The sequence below is a fragment of the Periophthalmus magnuspinnatus genome, chromosome 17, assembly GCF_009829125.3.
Source record: "Periophthalmus magnuspinnatus isolate fPerMag1 chromosome 17, fPerMag1.2.pri, whole genome shotgun sequence".
Taxonomy (NCBI): Eukaryota; Metazoa; Chordata; class Actinopteri; order Gobiiformes; family Gobiidae; genus Periophthalmus; species Periophthalmus magnuspinnatus.
In genome coordinates, this window is record NC_047142.1 from 25,892,263 (window position 1) to 25,915,147 (window position 22,885).

The 22,885-nt window shown below is 38.5% G+C and overlaps 2 protein-coding genes across 2 annotated transcripts in view; one reads left to right on the top strand and one right to left on the bottom strand.

The window, feature by feature from the left end:
- Positions 1-465: 465 nt before the first annotated feature.
- On the top strand, positions 466-10,619 carry LOC117384809 (cytochrome P450 2K1-like). The gene is made up of 9 exons (XM_033981961.2): positions 466-654; positions 3,389-3,557; positions 4,653-4,802; positions 6,449-6,609; positions 7,578-7,751; positions 7,879-8,020; positions 8,526-8,710; positions 9,547-9,688; positions 10,375-10,619. Exons 1-9 carry the CDS (start codon positions 466-468, stop codon positions 10,560-10,562), a joined length of 1,500 nt encoding a protein of 499 aa, XP_033837852.1. The 3' UTR covers positions 10,563-10,619.
- Positions 10,620-18,672: 8,053 nt separating this feature from the next.
- lamc1 (laminin, gamma 1) overlaps positions 18,673-22,885 on the bottom strand; it is a 76,402-nt gene continuing 72,189 nt past the window's right edge. The window contains exon 28 of the mRNA XM_033981962.2: positions 18,673-22,790. Within this exon, the coding sequence (XP_033837853.2) occupies positions 22,534-22,790 (257 nt within the window). The 3' untranslated portion in view covers positions 18,673-22,533. The remainder of the gene's footprint in view (positions 22,791-22,885) is intronic.

Genomic DNA, 22,885 nt, shown 5'->3' on the forward strand with positions numbered 1-22,885 from the left:
CCCTGGACCTGCTCAGCTCCTCTGTCGCTGACCCTACTGTCCACGACCGCTATGGATCTCACAGTTTAGTCCTGGGTTAGTCCTGGGTTAGTCCTGGGTTAGTCCTGGGTTAGTCCTGGGTTAGTCCTGGGTTAGTTCTGGTTTAGTCCCAGGTTAATTCTGGCTTAATCCTGGTTTAGACCTGGTTTAGACCTAGCTTAGACCTGATTCTTGTTCATTACTGCTTTAGCACTTTGGCAAAGCAATGTTTGTGAAGTATTTTGTATATATATATATTGTATTTTTTGTTCTATTATCATTGGACAAATTTGGCCTCAGTAAATTCAGTCGAGTAGTCCTGCTGCGTAGACTTTTATAGGTTGTTTTCTCCTCTTACCTGGAATAACCTCTAAAGCTAAGCTCCGCCCCTCTCTTTTAAATGCCTGAATTGTCATAGGTCTGTATTAAACCACAACAACGGTTCCAATGGGGTTGTCTGAAGTGCTCATCTCCAGTCCTGGTTCAGTTCTGGGGTTAGTCCTGGTCTTGCTCCCGGTCTACTTGATCTACAATAACCTGGATTCGGGCCAGGGACCCCCAGGACCCAAACCGGTTCCAATCCTGGGGAACCTGCTGCAGATTGACCTGAAGAAGCCCTACGAGACCCTGACACAGGTGAACTTAATATGACAGCTCCTGATTTCCTTCATTCATACAGGGTTTGTGGGTTAAACATGTGAATGAAACAAAACACAACTCCAGGTCTGTTTGTGATCAGGAAACATAATTTTGACATAGCTCAGAAAATAGTGTAAATATATATTTAAATATGGATTAGACAGTGACCAGTGTGAACAACAGGTCATTTGACAATTGTGTTTAGTACTAACTTCTATATGGATAGGCCCAGTGAGTAGAGACATTAACCAGGTTCAAACACGTCCATTTTGATGGTCATCAGAGAAATTAAACCATATAAATCTGAGCAGTCCTCCAGCTCAGTTTAAAATATAGGCAAAGCAAATGAACCAACATAGATTAACACTGGGTTGGTTTGGTTTGACATTTGAGCAAATTCTAAAGGTCAGATCAAGTCACTTATTCACCACAGTCTTTGAACTACACTAAAGACAAATTCAAACATTAAAGAAAAAGGTGAGTCTGCTGCTTAATTGGGGTGAAAGTGGTTGTAGTGCAAACTGTTGTTGTTTTCCTTGGACAAGATACTTGTCTCCACTTGTGTGTGAGAAATCCACCCATGGCAGTGACTTGTGTTTACAGCACGAGTATCAGATGCTCAGAAACATCTATGTCTCACCAAAAGATAACAGAAACAAAAAAAAAATCCAGTCTGAGGATTTCCAAACAGCCAAACGAGCCAAACATGCTGCCTTCCTGCAGAATTCCTGTCTCACATCTAAATCTCACATATAAATCTAGAAAAGACAGTTGAAATGTATTTTACAAACAGGCACAAATATTGAGATTACCCAGATATCTATATTAATGACAAAAAATAAATAAATCTTAACCATTTTACTTAGGTGTTACTCTTGACTCAAGCTTGAGCTTTAAGAATCATGTAAAAAAAAAAAAAACTAACTCCCTAAAATTTAATCTGGCAAATTTTAGGTACATACGAGGATCTCTTACAAATGAGGCATCACACATGTACAAACTCTGATTTGTCACGTTTTCTGTACTGCATAACAAGCTGGTTGCAGGCTTGCAAAAAAGCCTTAAAGCCTCTTAAATCACTGTATAAACAATAAACCCAGACGGCTGCTTATATATGTGAACATCTGTATTATTGAAAATTATTCATTGTATTGCTACTCCTCCACTGTGTCACACTCGGCTCAGAAAAAAAACAACTCAAGTCACTAGGGTGACCTCTAGAGGAGAGTGCAGCATTCCAAAATGAATATTTTTAGAAATGGTGTATTTGAGGGGCGAAATGTGTTGTATTAGATGTATATACCATATGTTTACAGGTCTTTCATCCACCTACACCAAACTGTTACTCTTAAGAGCTTGTCCAGAGACTACAGGTGGAAATTAGTATTTTTGCTATAATAATAATAATAATAATAATAATACATTTTATTTATAGGGAGCCTTTCTGGGCACTCAAGGTTCCTTACAATACAATATAATATACAATTTACAGACAGTTAAAATCAACATTTATGAACATACAGTTAAAAGCATTCAGATAGAAAAACATTGAAAAAGGACAGGGCAGGTGTGGATTATAAAGAATATGCCAGTCTGAACAATTTGGTTTTAAGTTTGGATTTGAAGTGTGAGAGTGTGTCAGCATTGCGGAGGTCAGGGGGGAGAGAGTTATAACCTGGCACCATATATCTTTCCTGTGTTTTTTTTTTCTTTTTTTTTTTAAAGGCCAATGTATTGTTCTGCATTGTCCCTGTCCAAATAAAACCTTACCACATCTGCAGGGCCGATGGCTGGATTTACCTCCATGACAACGGGCTACAAGCGACAGCCACGAGAATATGCACATGCTCACTTCCCTGGTGCTGTACACGGTGGTCTTTATTCCACCTAAACACACCATGAGGGCTATGCACAGTGCAACAGCAGAGAAAAAGCTTTTTGAATGACACACCCAGACTCACCTGTACAAACCGACCCAATCCTACCTGTGCACGCAGAGGCACGAGGAAATGTGTTTCTGATCTTAAGACCCAAATTTCCTTGCCAGACAAATGTGTCAAACAGCAGCTCTGTGCCCATTCATACACATAGACTGTACACATAAGGGACAGAGCTAACCTGCTAGTCACCGTGTTCTGAATAGGAAGTGCTCATGGCACATGGACACTTCTGACTCCAATTCACTTTATACTGAAAAACTGTCATCTCCTTGTAACTGCTGAGATGAACCTCATTTCGTCTTAAAATGTTTATATTAACCTCTACATTATCATGGTATTTATGTTTTGCTATTGTGTCCATAAATGAAGATATGAACATTAGTAACAGACAAATTGACAGTGCTGCTAATCGTCATCTTACCAAGCTTACAGTTAAAATTAAAGTTTGATAAGGCAACAGTTAAAGTTTAAACACATTCTTTAAACAAACTAAAGTTTAATGAGTAAATAAGAGGTAAGAAATACATATGGCGTTAAAAGCACCATCTTCATGACATTTGTACATGCATCAGAATAAGGGACCCAGTAGAGGGCTATTTTCATACAACTCAATGGTAAAATGTTCAGTTTATTCGTAATTGTATGGTAATTACATATAAATATATAAATGCATAAAATAAGTATGTACTGTAAGTCAAATTAACAGCAATGAGCAACCTCAAAAGAGGTTGAACACTAATTTTACAGCAATATTGTTTGAAAGTGCATGTTTTCTTGTGTTTTTGTTTTAGCTTTCTAAACAGTATGGCCCTGTATTCACGGTGTGGATGGGCCCTCAGAAGGTGGTGGTCTTGGCCGGGTACAAGACGATAAAGGAGGCTCTGGTGAAGCATGCTGAGGTCTTTGGAAACAGACATGTTCTGCCCATCATGAAGGACAATACAGTCAAGGACAATTACGGTAAAGCCAGATTTATTTTTCAATTTACTCAAACTTCAAAACTGAAATATGAAGCATTTAAAGGCACACCACACAGCCTGAAGAGTTTCACTGGACTGAGGTGACTGAAGTGTTTAAGATAATTAAGATTCTTATCTTAATTAGTTTATTATAGCAGCTAATCTGCAACCAAGACCCATATTTGGAAGTCTGGATGTGCAGTTAAAGAGCCATTAAAAAGAGCAAGGTTGTTGAAGGTACTCACAGCTTCCTGGGCAGGTGCTTAGAAATGCTATTACTAGAAAAGTCATACAATATAAATATTGTGCACTTCATTGATACTTTGCTTAATAAAAAGACCTTTGAAACAAACGCAGTCAGTCAAACCTGTTGCTGACACTAGCAGGTCTAGCGACCTTGGGGACATAAGGCAGCTCATTAGTCTTTATTATTAATGTTTATGTCTGTGTAATCCCTCAGTTGGCCAGGTCTGATCCACAGTAAAAGCCAAAGTTAAATCTGTCAGCTGGACAAAACATTGTAGGAGTGAAGGTGTTTAGCTGCTCATCCAACTCGCTTCTTCGTTCTGGTCAGATTACTGCTGGACACTGCCTTATATGAAAGGAGAAGCTAACTATACTGAAACTATAAACAGCTATTGTTTACAGTTTCAGCCTTAATGACCAACATTCAACATTTAATGGCCTACTAGCTCAGTCTACTCTTCTGTTTTTCTTTGTTTGCTTTGGTTCTGAGGATGGAGTTATAGATTATGTCTCAGGCCCCATTCCTGTTCAAGGAAGGATTGTCTTTCCTAACTAAAATACCTTCTTTAACTCTCCTCTCAAACCAATTCTTTTCTTTTGCTAAGATCTGAACTTCACTATCTTCAAAGGAGTAATGTCTTTGAGATGGAGATGTATAGCAGACTGGGGTCCAGAGAGGCTCTCCTCACGGTGTTTGTACATTCTCTTATGGAGTGGCTGTTTAGTTTCTCCAGTGTAACACACATTGCACTCTTCACTACACTGAACGGAGTAGACTACATTACTTTACGGCGAGCCCCGATTACTGAGGCTCTAGTGTTTCTTATATTCGGCTTTGCTTGTGTTCCAGGAGTGATATGGTCCAATGGAGAGAAGTGGAGGGAGCTGCGGCGCTTTGCTCTGACAAACCTCAGGGACTTTGGGATGGGCAGGAAAGTATGTGAGGACAAGATCATAGAGGAAGCCCAGTGTCTCTGCCAGGTCTTCAATGACTTCAGAGGTGAGACTGAACCAGGACTAAAAGAGTAAACAAAGACTAATCCAGGACTAACCCAGTACTAACCCAGGACTAAAATAGGTCTAAACCCTGAGCCAAACCCTGAGCCAAACCCTGAGCCAAACCCTGAGCTAAACCCTGAGCTAAACCCTGAGCTAAACCCTGAGCTAAACCCTGAGCTAAACCCTGAGCTAAACCCTGAGCTAAACCCTGAGCTAAACCCTGAGCTAAACCCTGAGCTAAACCCTGAGCTAAACCCTGAGCTAAACCCTGAGCTAGTACCTATTATACTATCACTTTTGACATCAATGCTCTCACCTTAACCCTTTAACAACTTTTTCAGTCCTTTCACAGATAGAATAAAGATGGGACAAAGCCGAGTGACTTTTGTTTCACACCCATGAGATAATGAATTTTTTTTAGACAGGTAGAACAACATAGTTTCCTGTGGGATGGGGACAGCCAGGATAGAGGTGGTGGAGCCTTGAGTTAGGAGAAATTGCTTATTTTCATCTGTATCTGCTTGTGTCCATTACTGTCCTGTGTTGTACAGTTGTCTGAAGGATCAGACAGGCTAGATGGGGGTTATTCAGATTTGGGTCCAACTTCAGCACAGTCAACTGTTGAGACAAAGAGTTCTACGATTGGGGCAGTTTCAGTTCACACATTTCAGTTGCATTGCTTTTCTGATTTTGACATCATCTTAATCTTTCCACATTTTTAAACATTTCTTGTCATTTTCAGTATTTTCAAATATATATATATTTTTTCCCAATGCATTATTTTTTTTTTTTTAAACTGAATGCACTTGATTTTATTAGAAGAAAACATGGAGATGAAAGGTCTTCAAAATTAACAATGGGGCCTTGCTCTCCATTTTAGCAGCTGTAACTTCCAATAGTCCCAAAAATGAGGAAATCAGGTGTGGGGGAGAGTCATTGTTGTTGGGATTGCATTAGCAGCACATTGTTAGGACAGCATGGTTGTACAAACATGAGATTTTGGAGCCAAAATGACTGAAAAAGTCAAAGCAGAGGGACTTTTCTGTTTCCTGTGGGATGGAGACAGAGCCTTCACACATAATATCTGGTCTGGGTCTGACACACTGACACAGATCAAATGCATTTAAAAACATACGATAAGAATATTTTCTTTACAACATGAATATACTTAAATTTCCATCATAATGAAAATTTGACTTTTTGAGCTTTCTACCATGTTTAACTTCTCTTCAGGCATGTTTTTGATGAGGGAACTGATGTTAGATGTCATTCATGTGTGTCTGAGTAATCTAGCGATCTCTCCTGGGCCCTATTCAAACCCTGTAAGAAGCTGTAAGCTGTAAGATTCTGTCCAAAGCTCCACCCACAAGTCTACGTAATCCATGCTCCCACATGACAACTTCACAAACCTGATTCGAAGTGCATCCAGTTTCATTAGCTGGACGCACACTGATTGTGCACTATGAAGCGGCAGCCAAAAGCGGAAGTGAAACTCTTGGGACATGATAATATGTCGTTTTGGGAAAAAAAAAAAAAACATTTTCGAAACAATAAAAGGAAACATGGTGATCTAAATATGTGATGTGTTAGCAGAGAATACCTCACAGACCTCACGTGTAATGCCCCCTCTTTAAATCTTCATTCCAGGAAAAGTGTTTGACATGACGGAACCGGTGAACTGTGCAGTGTCAAATATCATCTCATCTCTGGTCTACGGCAGTCGCTTTGAGTACAGCGACCCAGAGTTCACCACTTTAGTCAAGTACACCACCACCAACATACATCTCCTGGGCTCCCCATCGGTGCTGGTAAGATTTAAAGTGAATATTCTAACTGTGACTTGGTTTGGTGGGATAATACCTGTGCTAAATATTTAGCAGTGTTTTACACCAGGTAAGTAGCAGTGTGTAAAGAAAAGTAGAAAACAAAATGTTGAAAAATATAGGAAGTAGAGCTGAGTTCTTAAACCGAATGCCTCTGCCTGTGTCATCAGCTGTCATCAACTCCATCCAAAATGCAGCAACAATTTAACCACATGGAAGGAATTTTGAAGACAGTTTGGGCTAATGTGTAATTTAGATAGGTTTTGGCCCTTGTTAATCATGGTTACTCGGGCAGCAGATTTGACATAGGTTTTTTTCCATAACTGTTTCCATGTCCAACCAGGAAGTTAAATTATAAACTTCACCAAAATTGCAAAATCAGAAAAGGCTAGAACAAGATGTTTGGGTTTTTTTTGTTTTTTTTTAAATACAATCTTAAATATAATTATGTAAACTATGTTTTGGTAATATGAATACTCTAGCTTGCCATATGCACTTTAACAGGACTTATGTATGCTGTGTTTATGTGAATTCTATATTAAATTATAGACTTGTATTTACTGGGCCTATCCATGTGAAGCAAAAATTGGCAACGATGAAAAAGTGCATGTGGTGTGTTTTTTCATGTTTTTGTAATGCTGACTTTGGTTTGGTGGGATAAGACCTGTGGCAAATATTTATCATAGATTTACATCAGTCATCAAGTGGAAGTGTGTTTTTTCATTTTCCAATCATTGAAAATTAAGGGATGTAGCACTGACTTCTATAAAGAAATACCTCCATCTACTGTATGTCATAATCACATTGAGTTTTATAAAGAAATACTTCCATCTATGTCATAAATACACAAAATCACTCATCTAAATTGCATCAGTGCAATTTACCGAATTTTCATGTTTGCATATTGCCATTTCTATACTACACTACATGTGCTAAATGTGTGTTTTGTGCAGATCTATAACTTGTTCCCGTGGCTCGGGCGTCTGGTGCCGAACAGGAATACAATTTTAAAACAAAGGGAGTGGTTTGCTGAACAAAATCAAAGGTTTTCTAAGAAACTGAGAGACACTCTGAACCCACAGATGCCCCGAGGCTTTGTGGACGCGTTTATGCTGCGACAGAAAAACGTGAGCGCATATATATATATATATATATATATATATGTATGTAGGTCCAGTCCTATGCAGTTAAGTCTACTCATATGCAGTGCAGAATAGTAGCACTGTTAAAGCGCATGTCATGCTTGATTGACAGGGGAGTGAGGCACCTGACAGTCCATACCAGGAGGAGAACCTGGCTGCAGCTGTTTTACAGCTGTTTGCAGCAGGAACCGAAACCATGTCAGCCACTTTGAGATCGGCCCTGCTCCTCATGGTCAAGTACCCACACATCCAGGGTAAGAAGAGTCCCAAGATACTCAAAGTAATCACACATTCAGGGTACATAAAAATAAATATGATCACATTTCTATAACACTTTTGTACCTTTAAGGCAGAAGAATGCTTTACATCAAGGAACCAGTCACCCATTCAAACACACCAGTGTACACAGAAACTAGAGACAAGAGGTTAAGTGCATTCATCTGTGGGAGCTGGAATAGCACTGCTGTGGTGTTTATGTAGAGAGTTGGATTTGAACCTCCAACCTTCGGATCAGAGAACGAGCACTCTACCAACTAAGCTACTGCCAATGTAATGGTGTGGTCCCGGGCACCCCCACTCCCAGGGGTAATGGTGTGGTCCAGGGAACTTGTAAATGAGATATTTCCCACCTATGACATGAAAAAATGTCCTGGAATGCTGCTGAAATTGATAATTACTGGGAGGACTCCCATTTCATTAGTCCCGTTTATAATCCTGTTTGTAGTCCTGGTTAAGTCCCTGTTTCTCTCCCTCTCTCAGATCAGGTCCGTGAGGAGATCTTCAGGGTGATTGGAGCTCGTGAAGTCCAGACTGAGGACAAAAAAGACCTGCCGTTCACTGACGCAGTGCTCCACGAGACTCAAAGAATCACCAACATCGTCCCACTGTCCCTACCCCGTCAAACCAGCCAAGACATCACCTTCCAGAAATACTTTATCAAGAGGGTGAGACGCAATATATTTGTGTAAATTTCATTAAAATGGATCACAGTACTGGGACAATATTCGACTGTGCAGCTGTGGTATATCAACTTTCAAGTTATGTTGGGTGTACACTAGTGCTCCCGCAAGACTCACACAGTCATAAGTCAGTCATTTCACCCTGTTAGACTGACCGGGCGTGGTGGCAGGTGTGGTGCCGGGTGAACTGAGTAAGTCACCCCTGCATCAAATGACCACATGGCACCGCTTGCGCCTCAAACTGTTTGAGAGTAAGCGGTGCCATGTGGTCATTTCACGTGAACGCCATAGACTATATGTAGAAGATGGACTGAGAGTGAAATCTCACCTTTAGTGTCTTCAGCCAAATGGACCCAAATGGAGCCAATCTGGAGCGAGGCTGTAGAAGGTAATGGCCTTTCTCACTAGCATTGCTGGTTTGGCAGGAGGCAGGCACTTAGCAACAGGTTCGATTGACAACATTACTAACGCTGGCAGAAGCAACCTCAAGGAAAGAAGGCACCTGATTTGTCTGTTATTAATGTTCATATCTAGTGTTAGAGACAGTCAGTGCAGATGAACCTGTGTAGGTTAAAGGGAAGAGCTTTCTCCCATCTTGGAATGGCGTTCCCTCATCAAAAACATGCCTGAAGTTGTTTTAGATGTCATCCATCCATAGTTAGTGTGGAGAGCAAAGGGAGGGAGGCCTTTAGGTCATAACTCTGTTTTGACACATTTCACTTACTGATTTCTCAGCTCAAGAGCTCTTCTGCTAAGGTGCATGAGTGAGTCTCTTCATGACTTGTGTATTGTGACCTTTGACCCTGTTGTGGTGTCTTCAGGGCACTACAGTGTGGCCGCTCCTCACCTCAGTGCTCTATGAAGAGAGTGAATGGGAAAAGCCTCACAGTTTCTATCCAGCCCACTTTCTCCACAAAGACGGAACATTCAGGAAGAGAGACGCCTTCATGCCCTTCTCTGCAGGTACACACTCACAGACTGCAAATTTTATTACTGATTCTATAATATTGATGCAACATTCGTGAACAAGTTGACTCTTCCAGTTCCTTAAAGTGAACAGTTGTGATTTTGATCTTTTTCTTTTGAGCGTTCATGCATTTTTATGCTGATCATTTTGGTGTGTGTTGGTTCAGCGGTGAGCACAGAAGCAGCGGAGGCCACGAGTGAGAGCCGTTTGCACAAAGAAACATATGGCTCAGATTTCTTTAAAATGGTTCAGACTGAGAGTGATGTTATTTCTCTGTGATTAGTTTATATGTTTTTTATATGACAGAAGCCAATGTGAGAGCTCATTTTAACAAAGAGCCAATCTTTTGAAAGAAACAGACCCAAAGATTCGTATTACATAAAGCAGCCGAAAGTCCCATCACTAATTTATAACGTTCCACATAACGCCATCTCTTTTCTGTCCCTCTCCCCCTCTCTCCAACTTCCTCCCTTCTCTCTTTCACCCCTCTCACACTCTTTCCTCTCCTCCCAATTTCTTTTCTCTCCCTCTCTTCCTTTCCCCACACTTCCTTCCTTTTATTTCCTTTCTTTTTCCCTTACTGCTGCTCTCCCTTACTCTTCTATCCCTTTCTCTTATTTCCTCCTATTCTGTCTCCCCCTCTCACCATCCTTCTCTTCCTCTCCCTTTCTCTCTCTTTCAGGCCGTAGGATTTGTTTGGGAGAAGGTCTGGCTCGGATGGAGCTGTTCATTTTCTTTGTGACCCTGATGCAGCGTTTCCGGTTCACTGCGCCCCCTGGTGTTAACGTGGATGAACTGGAACTGATGTCGCATGTCGGCTTCACTCTGAACTCTGTGCCCCACAAACTCTGTGCTATCCCCTGTGCTTAGAGACCAGACACACACAGCCATTTATAAAGATGTTTTTACACTTTTAAAGAGGGGGTATTACACATTATTAACATATTTAGATCACCATATTACATTTTTTATTGTTTGAACACAAATGTATTTACATATGATGTCACAACACAATCAGTCCTCTTAATGAAACTACTGCACGTTACACCACTGTAAACCCGAGTAGGTTCAGTTAACTCAAAATGTCATAACCGATTTCTCAAAAGTTCATCTTTCATTATTTCTAAGTTCCGTTGAGTGAAAAAACTGTACATTCAATAAACTCACCAAGATTTATTTAGTTTTTTACTTAAATAAAGATCAATAAAATAAACTTAAAAATGTATTACTTTTATAATTACGGCCCAAGCACGAATGTGCTAGGAGGGTGAGTCAACGATTCTATTGTATTTCTACAATTTTGAGGAAAATGGAAAAAATCAATGTATAGATGTATTGAAAAATAGAGTTCAGTTATCTCTAAATTTGAGTGAAGTGTAAATGTCATTTTAGACAAATGAAACTTGGCATCAAAAATAGGTCACGTCAGGACATGTAGAAAATTATATTATAGCCCCGCCCTAAACCTTACAGGAAGTGGGCCATACTGGATCAAACCTGGGATTGACAAAATTATAATCTTTTGACATCTCCAACAGTTTTCGTCAAAAACACTTCAAACTTGGCCAAAAGACCAAAAAACAACAAAAAACTTGTGCAATAAAAGGATGTCAATTACATTTTAAATAAAATGGGTGAAGAAAGGAGCAGGGGCAACTGTCAACCGATCACCACATGGTGGTGAGTTAGCTCCGCTGGTGGAGGAGAAAGCCGGACAGACCTGGCAGGCTCAAGTGTACTGTGAGTGTCTGTTGGGAACGTCTGGCGGAGGCCTCTATTGGGGGTCTTTAACACACACCTCTGGAAGAGCTTCTACCAGATCCCGGGAAAGACTGGGGACATGGATTCCGAGTGGCCCATGTTTTCGGTCTTGTAGCTGTGGTCATAAGGTCTGCGTTACTTGTCGCAGCAGCAACCCCCGAACCCAGTGGTGGAAATCGGAAGTAAGTAAGTAATGTTAGTGCCTTATGGACCATCTCACACTCTGAGGACTTCAGGCAAAGGCCTCCTGCTGGTGCCCAGAGTCAGGAGTAAACATGGGCCTCTACTTTGACAATGTTTAAAGCCAAGCTCACAACTGTTTAGCTGTGTAAATGAATGAAAATGTTTTATTCTGCACTCTCCTCTTTTAATGTTCATTTTATGATGATTATTTATGTTTTGATTTTGATTTGATTTTAATGTCTTTCTTATTCTGTAAATCACTTTGAATTAATTTATGTATGAATTTTGCTATACAAGTAAACTTGCCTTGCCTATTTCACATTGATAATTTAATGGCTTTCTTATTTTTGTGCATAACGACACTTTTTAATTCAGTGAAATAGACAAAATGTTCTAGTCGGATTATTGGTGGACCCTGTCTTATATTTGTCTGAAGGGAGGAACTAACTACACTGAAACTGTAAACACCTTTTGTTTACAGTTTCTGTTTGTAGGCCTGGTCTATTGTTTTACTCCTATTGGGTCCTACTTAGCATAGTCATTCAAGCCCTTAATGAATGATATCACACCTATTAGCATCCTGTCTAGCCCTATTGTTTTGCTTTGGGTCTGAGGATGGAGTAGATATGGATGATAGGTGATGTCCAAGGCCCTATTCCTGTTCAAGGAAGCATTGTCTTTCCTAACAAAAATAGCTTCTTTAACTCCCCTCTCAAACTATTTCTTTTCTCTGGCTCAGATCTGAATCTCACTATCATCAAAGGAGTGGTTAGTGTCTTTGAGATGGAGATGTACAGCAGATTGAGATCCAGAGGAGCTCTCACAATGGGGTTGGTACATCCTCTCACTCGGCCCTCCTGCACTCCCTTTTCTGTGCCCTGACCAAGTCATCATTCCTCCACAGAGCTTTCTGATTATCTTTAACCACGATCGGGACAATAGTGTTCAGAACATTTTTAATCCCTGTAACTCTTGCAAAAATTGGCTCATCTGGACAACTCAATGTATTATTTGTGTATTTTGATTTTAGTAACAAATTTAATTTTAATTAAAACTGCAAGCAGTGATAAAGGCCCTCACCACCCCTTGCAACCGCAGGGTACACGCCACCGCGGAGATCCTGCCTTTCATTCCCGCTTACATCGCCCCTCCCCCCAAATCAACGACTGAATAATACTACTCCATTCATTCCAATTAGACCATTTATCACATTGTCACGCCTGCACGGTTGGAAATAGAGGTATGTCCTCATTGGCTTTTTTGTTCAGTATGATGAGAGGAATATGTGTACCAAATTTCAATGGTCTATGACAAAGTAATACATTTTCATCCTTGTTGCCCAAAACCCATGTATTTCAATGAGAAATGTCAAATGTTGCCATGGCAACACCTTTAAAAATAGAGGTATATTGTCATTGGCTTTTTTGTTCAGTATGTCAATAGGGATGTCCATGCCAAATTTCAAATGTTTGTGACAAAGTAATTTTTTGCATACTATTAAAAGGTTCAAGGGGGCGCTGTGGAGCAATGTAATGTCTGACCTGCGTAAATTGTATATCTATGCATTCAGATCAACATTTTGGAAAAAAAAAGTATATTCATGCCGGGAAATAGGACACTAAATGTGTGAGTTACACGCAATTAGAAACTTTTAAAAATTTCTTTTTTATTTGCAGGCTGGCCACACCCACATTTTATAACTTAGAAAATTCCAAAAGAGTTCCCTATAATCCCACATGGGTCTAGTTAATTTTGACCAATTTGCATGTTTCTTGAATGAAAATCCGAGGCGCAAAAAATTCAAATGTGAGAGGTAACATTATTTTTAAATGGGGTTCCGCCCACAATGGCCGACTTCCTGTAGGGTTTAGGGTGGGGTCATAATATAATTTTTTACTTGTCTTGACATGTTCTATGTTTGTACCAAATTTCATTTGTCTACGCTGAAAAAGGTCTCTCATTGCCGCAATGTATTTCAAATTTTGAGGTGGCGCTATTGAGTCATTTTGAAACATTAACTTTTTAGAACATCAAAATAATTAATTTTTCACCAACCTTGAATTTTGGGTGAATAAAATTGACTTTTCGTTAATGTTCAGGGGGTCAAAAGTGGCTTCAAAGTCACGACCAAAATAATAAAGAATAATAATAATAATGGAAACGCATTTTCCACCCATTATTTTTCTCCTAAACCATAACAGCTGCAGTCATGTGACCACAAATAAAGCCCCTGTGAATTTTTTCACACATCCACGACAAATCGATTGTCTTCTATGAATTTTTGAAATTGAAATTTGAATAGGGCGCTAGAGAGCCATTTTGTAAGAGTGCCTTGATTTGCATATCAATGCGTTCAGCTCACAAATGTGCATAAACGCTGTATTAGCGTTTTCCCAACAAAAAATGTGTGAAAGAGAATTTTTATTTTTTTTTGAAATATTCCAAAATTTGCGATTTTGTTGAAAATTCACCCTGACCACACCCAAAGTCATAATCAAAATGTAATTGATAATCTTTAATCACACATGGGTTTAGTGGGATTTGGCCAAATTTGAAGTGTTTGTGATGAAAATTGTGCGAGGAAATGTCCTGAATGTGAGGGTGTGCACTTTTGTCATTCCTGGGTTTGATCTAATATGGCCGACTTCCTGTACATTTTAGGGCGGGGCCATAATATCATTTTTGTCATGTCCTGACATGTTCTATTTTTTGATGTGAGTTTCAGATTTTTACGTTGACTTTTTTCCGAGTCGGGCTCCCATTGGCCCCATGAAAATCAAAGTTTGAGGTGGCGCTACCGAGTCGTCTTTCGTTATTTTTTCTCTGGGTCTTTTGTGACAATTAGAGCTCGTCGAGTTCTAATTTTTGACACCACTCACTGCCATGTCGGGGCGTGTTTACTACTTGATTTTTGCCATTTTCCATGCTCCGGACACGGTTTTAATGAGTCCCTTGCCGGGATGTAGTGCCAGGCTCGGGCCTAATGATCAGCCTACGAGGTTGGACACATTAGAAATTATTAATAGTGACTCACGTATATTTGACAGTTAAGCAAAATTGTACACACAAAAAAAAATAAAAAAATCTTTTTTTCCACTGCAAAAGGTGAACCGTGATATAGCGAGGGACCACTGTATTATAAAACGGTGATTGGAAATTCTGTGATGTAATGGTGGACTAGGTGCATGTTTTTCTTCAGTGGATAAGAATGGAGCAGTTCTGGATCAAGAATTGAGAGGTAAGTGTGCAACTGTGAACTATATTAATGGTGAAAGTACAGTGGCTGTAACGTACTAATCTCAAACATAATGATGAGAACACATTTGACACACTGATGGGGTGATTTTAGCAGTTTCTTGAGTGAAAAAAACATTGTGACAGATATGTATAACATGACAGTGAGTCATTGATTTCATATTTATTTTAGCACTTAATGGCAATGGAGCTGTTAAAAAACTAAAGTCTGAGTCTTCTATGATCACTATCTGAAGAAGAAGAGTTTGTGTACAAGTGGCCTAGAGTTTGTGATGACTTAAGATAGAGTGTGATAGCCACGCCATAGCCAGTTCAAGTGTTTGAATTAACATTTGTTGATTTCATGGCTGATGATGTTTATGTTTTATACTTAAGTGGTATTACAGGAAATGTCTGCAGTCTGTGTCTTTGCATCCACATCTTTGCTTTCTTCTTGCCTGGTTGAAAAAGTCACCGCACACTACTGGTCTGTACTGCTGTTTCCTGCTTTCAGAGACGTGCTCTGTTTTTCATTACCAGTGGAAAACACAAAGGGAACAGTTAAAAAGTATCACCAATCTACATTAATACACAAGTCCTGGTGGAAAAGTTCAACCGACCAAAACAGACCCCAACTTTCTATATAAAGTGCAGACTAATGCTTTCCATTTGCTGACCTTCCTCTGAAATTGTAAAAAGTAAATGTAAACACCCTCCAATAATGTTGTAGCATTACAAGGCCCATTTGTATGTACATTATTATACTAAAAAATCATATGTGTGTTATATGCATTATACTAAAAAGTCATATGTGTGTTGTAATAATTGAGCAATAGCTGTACTGAACTGTATTAGTGCAATGCATTTATGTATGTATTTATTTGTTGTCAGGCATTTCTGAAAGTACTTTGTTCAAGGTATTTCTCTTAAATGGTGAGAGGCTGTGCACACATGTGAAAAATATTACAAAAAAACCCCAAAAACTGATAAGTTACATCTTCTGAGAAGTCACAGTTCAAAGAAGCAAAAATATTCAATTAAAAAATGTTTGGCCAAAATTGTGAACACAATTGCAACATTTATTTACTATACATTTTCTCAAAATCTCATTGCATGGAATTTATATTCCATTATGATTTACATTTTGAAATCATAATGGAATATAAGAACAAGAACTATCTGAAGGTTTTTCTTTTTCAATCACCCTCCACCATACCCAGCCAGTCTTTTAGGTACGCTCTAACTTGAGTAAATGATGTATTTGTGGTTATTCTATCTGTTTAAAGCAGACATATTGTACTTGTGTCTTGTGTGTACTTGTGTCTGCTATATAGTTATAATCTATGATCCCCGTGGACCATTATGTTATATTTTGGACATTTTAAATTGTAATATTTATCTAAAATTTCTTAATAAAAGAAACCAGTCAGCAGACTTCCACTTTAGAAAATTGTGGTGCCCAATGGGAGCTGACATCCCTGTAAACGTCGGTCCCTCCAATGGATAGCTGCCTGATCCTATGCGTATTACTGAATAAGAAAATTGAATTGAAGAACTGAGTAAGTATAGAGCGCTGGACGTGTGCCGGTGAAAACGGGGATTGATCGTCAATATGGCATCTTGAAAATAAGTGATTAAAGATTATTCAAACATGCATAAAACAAACATTTTCAAGAGGGTAAATGAGAAGGAAACAACTATAACATGTTTAAAAGCTCTGAAAAGTTGATTTTGCATCCATGTATTCTTTAAAGAATACATAAACAGTGCCATAAGACAGAGCTGTTTTAATGTGTTTTATTTGAGCTATTTTGAATACAATACTCTGAGTGGTCCATGTAACAGAATATGTTACAAAACACAGTTTTTATGGTATTCAGTAGGCCTATTCTGGCGGACAGAATGAGGAAAAAAAATCCAGAAAATCACATTGTCTGATTTTTAAAGAATTTATTTGCAAATTATGGTGAAAAATAAGCATTTGGTCAATAACAAAAGTTCATCTCAATATTTTGTTATATACCCTTTGTTGGCAATGACAGATGTCAAATGTTTTCTGTAAGTCTCCACAAGGTTTTCACACACTCTTGCTGGTAGTTTGGGCCATTCCTCCTGCAGATTTCCTCTAGAGCAGTGATGTTTTGGGGCTGTCGCTGGGCAACAGGGACTTTCAACTCCCTCCAAAGATTTTCTAGGGGGTTGAGATCTGGAGACTAGCTAAGCCACTCCAGGACCTTGAAATGCTTCTTATGAAGCCACTTCTTCATTGCCCGGGTGGTGTGTTTGGGATCACTGTAACGCTGAAAGACCCAGCCACGCTTCATCTTCAGTGCCCTTGCTCATGGATCAGTTGTCCTAGTCTCTTTGCAGAAAAACAGCCTCAAAGCATGATGTTTCCACCCCCATGCTTCCTCCAAACATGTGTAATAGTCCCGTTATTCTGCTTACGCTGTTGCTCCTTCATAAACACACAGATCACAGACCAGATGGGCTCCTCTTGAGTCACTGTCACTACACTGCTCTTTCCGGATCTTCCATTTCACATAAAGTAGCTCTCTATTCGATTAAATGGCTGTCTGTTTCTAACTAATGTCTAATCATTACAACCATGAAGCTACAATGACTTATCGCTAAAAGCAACTTATTTTTAGGCCCAAGTGGCACTGCTGTTGTTGTCTCCTGCTGCACATGCACAGTTATTACAAATGTCCTCAGATGTCCAATTCCTCTATGGGTTTATCGGGGTTTATTAAGTGCAGTTTGAAATAACCTGTATTGTGAGCCTGTAGTACTCACGGCTGTCAAAGCGCATGAGTGTGGTGCAGCATGGGCTCCATAGCATAGGACTACAACCCAAATGATGCAGTCTGCACAGTGACCAGGATTTAATACATAACTACTGAATTACACTTTTGACATGTGATTTTAGATTTTATTGGACAAACTCTGCTTGCCTTGATTGCCCTGACCGCATGCCACTGTTTCACTTTCATTCGTATGGTTATGGGGTGTCTGTAGCAAATTGTATTACGCCTAAACTGATATGAGTGCCATTTCAACACCAGTGCAGTTATCAATGAGCTGGGGCTAGAATCTAATCAATATGCTAGCGTGTGAAGTTAGCCAAAAATCTAAAGCTTTTCAGAGGCTGATTAAGGAAAGATAAAAAGATGCACACGCTTATAACTCTGGCTCAGTGTGATAGAATGAAGATTTAGAATGGATGTTGTACATGTCCCTACAATTTACTTGCATGGTGAAAAATGGTTCTGATATCCTTGTAGTTATTTCAGTTTCACTTTTATGTTTATGGCGTCTATGGCAAATTGCACTGTATTATGCCTAAACTGTCAGTGCCATTCCGACACCACTGCAGTTAACAATGAGCTTGGGGCTGGATCTACTCATTACTCTTTACCTGAAAAACAGCTAGAATGTGCAGAAACAGTGTTCTGCTCACTTATATGACAGGATGTGAAGTTGGTCTCAAACAACTTTTAATGGAATGAAAATGTGTTTAATGCATTTTTTTGTTGTTATATGTAATCTGTCATCTCGTGACAAGCCTAATTGAATGGATAATTAATTAAATGGAAACTATATTCCTGTCTCATCTCATCCTTTAGCTTTAGCTTCGGCAGAGTACTCTTTACTGGTATTAGGAGATGGTGTTGCATTTCTAACATTTAAAGCCACTCATTCACTCACTATTTTAAAGGATTGTCAAATTTTGTTAAGTGCAATGTATGCATGTCGGAAAATGCTCCAAGATCATTATATAAAGGCAAGAACTGGTGATCATTTGATAAAAGGTAAGATATATTTGTGATAGCATTTTTTATTAAAAATAGAGGCACCATAATGGGCTTGGCTCCAAGTCTTAGACAATGTCCAAATTTTGTGTATGTTTTTTGTTTGTTTTTGTCTAGAGAAGTGACTTAACCACAAACAAATGAAATACAAATACATATGAGTAAAAGACGTGAAAACATAGTGAAGCTCATTCAATTTACATGAAAGCAAAACATTTTAAACAAGTGGTTATCTACTTTAGAGGATAGCAATTCAATTTATAATCCAGTGATAATAACATTACATAGTGCACTCATCCCCCTTCCCATGTTCAAAAAACTAAAAAACAAAAGTGTGTGCTGGAGGGGGAGGGGAGTACAGTGAAGCCTGCAATACTTTGATTAAATTATAATCATTGGTCCAAACATGGTGATGCACTTTGATTGTTTTATAATTCTTCTTCTTAATCTGTTTAACAGTGCAGTGGAATAGCTGTGGAGTGGAAAGCCTTCATGTGGCAAAGTGGGGCAAATAATATTAAAAGAGAACGTTTTATGAACCATCAGTTTTGATTCTTACATCAACCATGGGGCCGACCTTTCACTGTGTTAAAGACATTTCCTGTAGTGTAATCTGAACATGGCTTTAGATTAGAGAATGACCTGAAAAGGATTTGCTGCAATCGTGAGAAATTAGTCTATCCTTATTCATTTAAGCATATATTTACACCAAGAAAAACATTGAATTTTCAAATTACATCATAAAAAACACAAAAATAACATTTGCAATAATAATTAATAGCACCAGTGTATCAGTTATAATTTGCAAGGAAAATGTACAAAGTTGCATAGTGTTTGGATGTTTCTTATTGTTAATTGGCTCTGTGCACATGCTAGCTCACCGCGTCTCAAAGCTAATGCTAACTTTCATTAAAAGCATAAATAATAAAATAAACTACCCATTAAAATTAAAACTGATCTATGTAAATACTATTTGATTGTTTTATATGCAGATTTTTTCAGCTTGTGGTGTTATTTTCATCTTTTTTATGTCTCAAAAGTAGCATTAGTATTGACACACAAACATATGTGCTGGTGAAGTTTTCATTTGTCTTTAACATGTTGTCAGAGACATGCACCCTCACGTCACTGTCCACTCTTTTGTCTTGAAATATTTACTTTAAATGCAGCGTGGCTCAGCAGCTCATAGAGACAGAACTGTACAGTAGTGACGCCGCACTGAAGTGTCCAGGCGCCGCTGTGCACAGAGCCAGTTAAAGTGGATGTGATCACAGAAGGAGCATTGATGTTTTTACAATGACTGATTCCACAGAAGCCAGAAGAGACTAAAATATACTCCACACAACTGTGTGCCAATTACTTTAGATCCACATACTTAGCAATTCCTTGCAAAACATCTAAATTAGCTAAAAATAACTTGAATAGACAAGTTACATTTTATTGACGAACCTGGATTATCTGATTTATTTGTAAAAGTTTCTGATGTAATGTATGTATGCAAGGTTTTGCTTCCCGTTGGAGGCCAAATGTAACTACAGTGGCTTTAGTAATTGTCCAACATTATGCAACGGACTCTTGTGAACTTTGAGCCATGTTATGTTATAGCATCAAAAACATACGTGGAGTTTTTTTTTATTCATATGTGTTCGAGCAACAATAAAGGGTTAATCTGTCTAAATCTCCAAAGCTCAAAATGCTCTGTTCCACCTTGTGATGTTACCAAGTGGTAGTTTCCGAGTTAACAGCTTGTTTTACCCTTTGTTTAGTAGAGATTGGCAACTGCAGGACTGAAATGATCTAAATGATTCTAGTGAAGCTGTATGGAGCACTTCCTGTATTACCACATGACATCACAAGGTGGAGTGTTTTCTGTTTGACAAAAGAACTTAGCCTAAATATGTAGGATGTGTGTTAAATGTGTGACTGGAACAAAACATAACTCCAGGTCTGTTTTGATGAAGAAAGATTATAACATAGATCAAAAAATACCATAATACGGGCCCTTTAAGCAAAGATTTTCAAGTAACCAACTTATTTTGAAAACTGTTAGAATTGCCGCAAAACAAGTGAAAAAGTAGTCAAAGCTATAAATTATTTTCACTCATGTAGACTTTTGTTAATGTACCAAACAGTTCACTTTTACTACATCAATGTAAAATTATTCTATTGCAAACACTCAAATTCTATCTAAAGAAAAAGGTGCTTCCAGTAGTAATTTTCAACATTTTGAAATCACTTGTTCTTATTTGTTGTTTTTTTGGGTTGAGTTAAACAAACTTACTGAAAAGAACAATTGGAACTAATACTGTTCATGTGGAAAGGAATGTCCCATGAACGTCTGCACAGTTAAACACATTTTACGCCTCTTTGTCAAACAGTGGGTCAATATAGATTTTTTTTAACAATGCTTAAAAACTTTACTGCTCATGAATTCCTGTGATGTGAGGTCTGTTGGTTTGAAACGAAAATGCTGATGAACAGAAAAAAAAAGAATGCAGTCACTTTGGGTTTGCGCTCTGATCAACCATCACAACCAAGTCACATCATCTTGTTTTGCTTTTTTTCCTTTAAAGAGTTTAACAAATTTAAATGTAAATTCAAAACATAAAAAACAGTATTTTTATAAATATGCTAACACAACAAAGATTGATTTTAAATGCACAAGCTTATGAAAGGAGCAACTGTTGTACATTTGTACATCTGTCAAAGTCTGTAATAAGATGTGCCCATAAATTGGCGTGTCACCATAATGCATCTGGAACTGTCTGGAAATATATTGTACAAGCAGATGAACTAAAAATATGCAAGCCCTATAAAAAAGGCTTGTACTACACAAAACAGTCCTGTCCTTCCATGGTTTTGTAAATAACTAAAGGTCTTTGACCAAAATTTCTTGCAGGTTTGAAAAAAATAATCTAACAGTAGATGAGTAGATGGCGCTGTAGTAGAGGAATAAAGCTGTGAGGTTTGTTACTGTAAAAGGCTATAGTCAAATGTAGTGTAAATGTGTAAAAAAAAAAAAAAATGACTACAGCCTTCATATTCAGCTGATTCAAGTAACAGCAAAAGCAAAAAATACTTGTTTCTACTACTCCAAGTTTTATTAAAAACAATTCTCTACAAAATGTCGTGTGTATAGTGTAGGTCGTAGTGTAGTGTCTCTATTTTGTCTTCAAAAGTGTATCCTTACACAACAAATATGTTTGATTAACAATATCAAATTAATTTAATTAAGCTTTTTCATCTTAATTAAATATGCTGGAACAAGCACATGGCCACCATCTATATTTCAGTCAGTAGGCACACCTGCAAGATAAACTTTGGGCACACAAAACAGAGGCAAGGAAGGACTATTGCAAAATGTGTGTGTGTATTTAGAGTCTTGTGCATACGACTTCATAATGTAATCTTGATAATGTTCATTTTAGATATGCACAAAATCAAATAAAGCATACACAAGTGAAGGTGCAAACACAAAGATGCAGTTGCATAAGTCAAATTACACACAAGCAAATCAAAATGTACACATAGAAGACAAACTACCGAAGTACTAGTCAAATTATGGACACTTCTTATTACAAACAAACTGTTTTCACAGATGCACTGATCTTATTACAATAGTAGCTCCGTACATATGTTATAGTTTTTAGTTTTAGTGTTTTTGGAGTCAATTCATGAGTGTTTAAAAGCTACTTGAGCCAAAATCCTTCCTTGGTGAAAAATGACTTGTGTGGATAAATAAATCTTTAAAGATTTTAAGTATCATTAAAAGCCTGAACACCTTGCAGGACGGCCTGCACGGTGCTGAGGAGTGTGTTAGTAGAGCAGAAAGTTCAAGCTTGGGGACACACTCATGGTTTTTCTATGGAGGGAGTGTTGAAGCAGCCATCTGGTAGCGTCCTCTTGATGTCTTCCAGATTGATGATATCAGCACGGATTTGGCGGATCTGGCGGTCGTAGTCAGTAATCATGTCTTCTTGTGTCCGTGCCACATCATTGAGCTCTGCTAGCTTCCTGTCCAGGTCACTGCCGGCCATTTTGCCCTTGGCACGCTTGAGAGACTCGTCAATCTGGTTCAGTTTGCTTAGATCCACTTTGTCAATGTTTCCTGCAAAATACACAGAATCAATAACTCAATTTACAACACAAACTACTACAACTACGGCAGCAAAAGTAATAACTACATCAACAACACCTACTAAT

What these genes read in the sequence shown, in the direction of transcription:
- LOC117384809 (XM_033981961.2), top strand. Translation starts at nt 466, where the DNA reads ATGGGGTTGTCTGAAGTGCTCATCTCCAGTCCTGGTTCAGTTCTGGGG. An exon ending in TACAGTCAAGGACAATTACG is followed by an intron (nt 3,558 to 4,652) that starts GTAAAGCCAGAT and finishes CTTGTGTTCCAG; the next exon opens with GAGTGATATGGTCCAATGGA. An exon ending in TTATGCTGCGACAGAAAAAC is followed by an intron (nt 7,752 to 7,878) that starts GTGAGCGCATAT and finishes CTTGATTGACAG; the next exon opens with GGGAGTGAGGCACCTGACAG.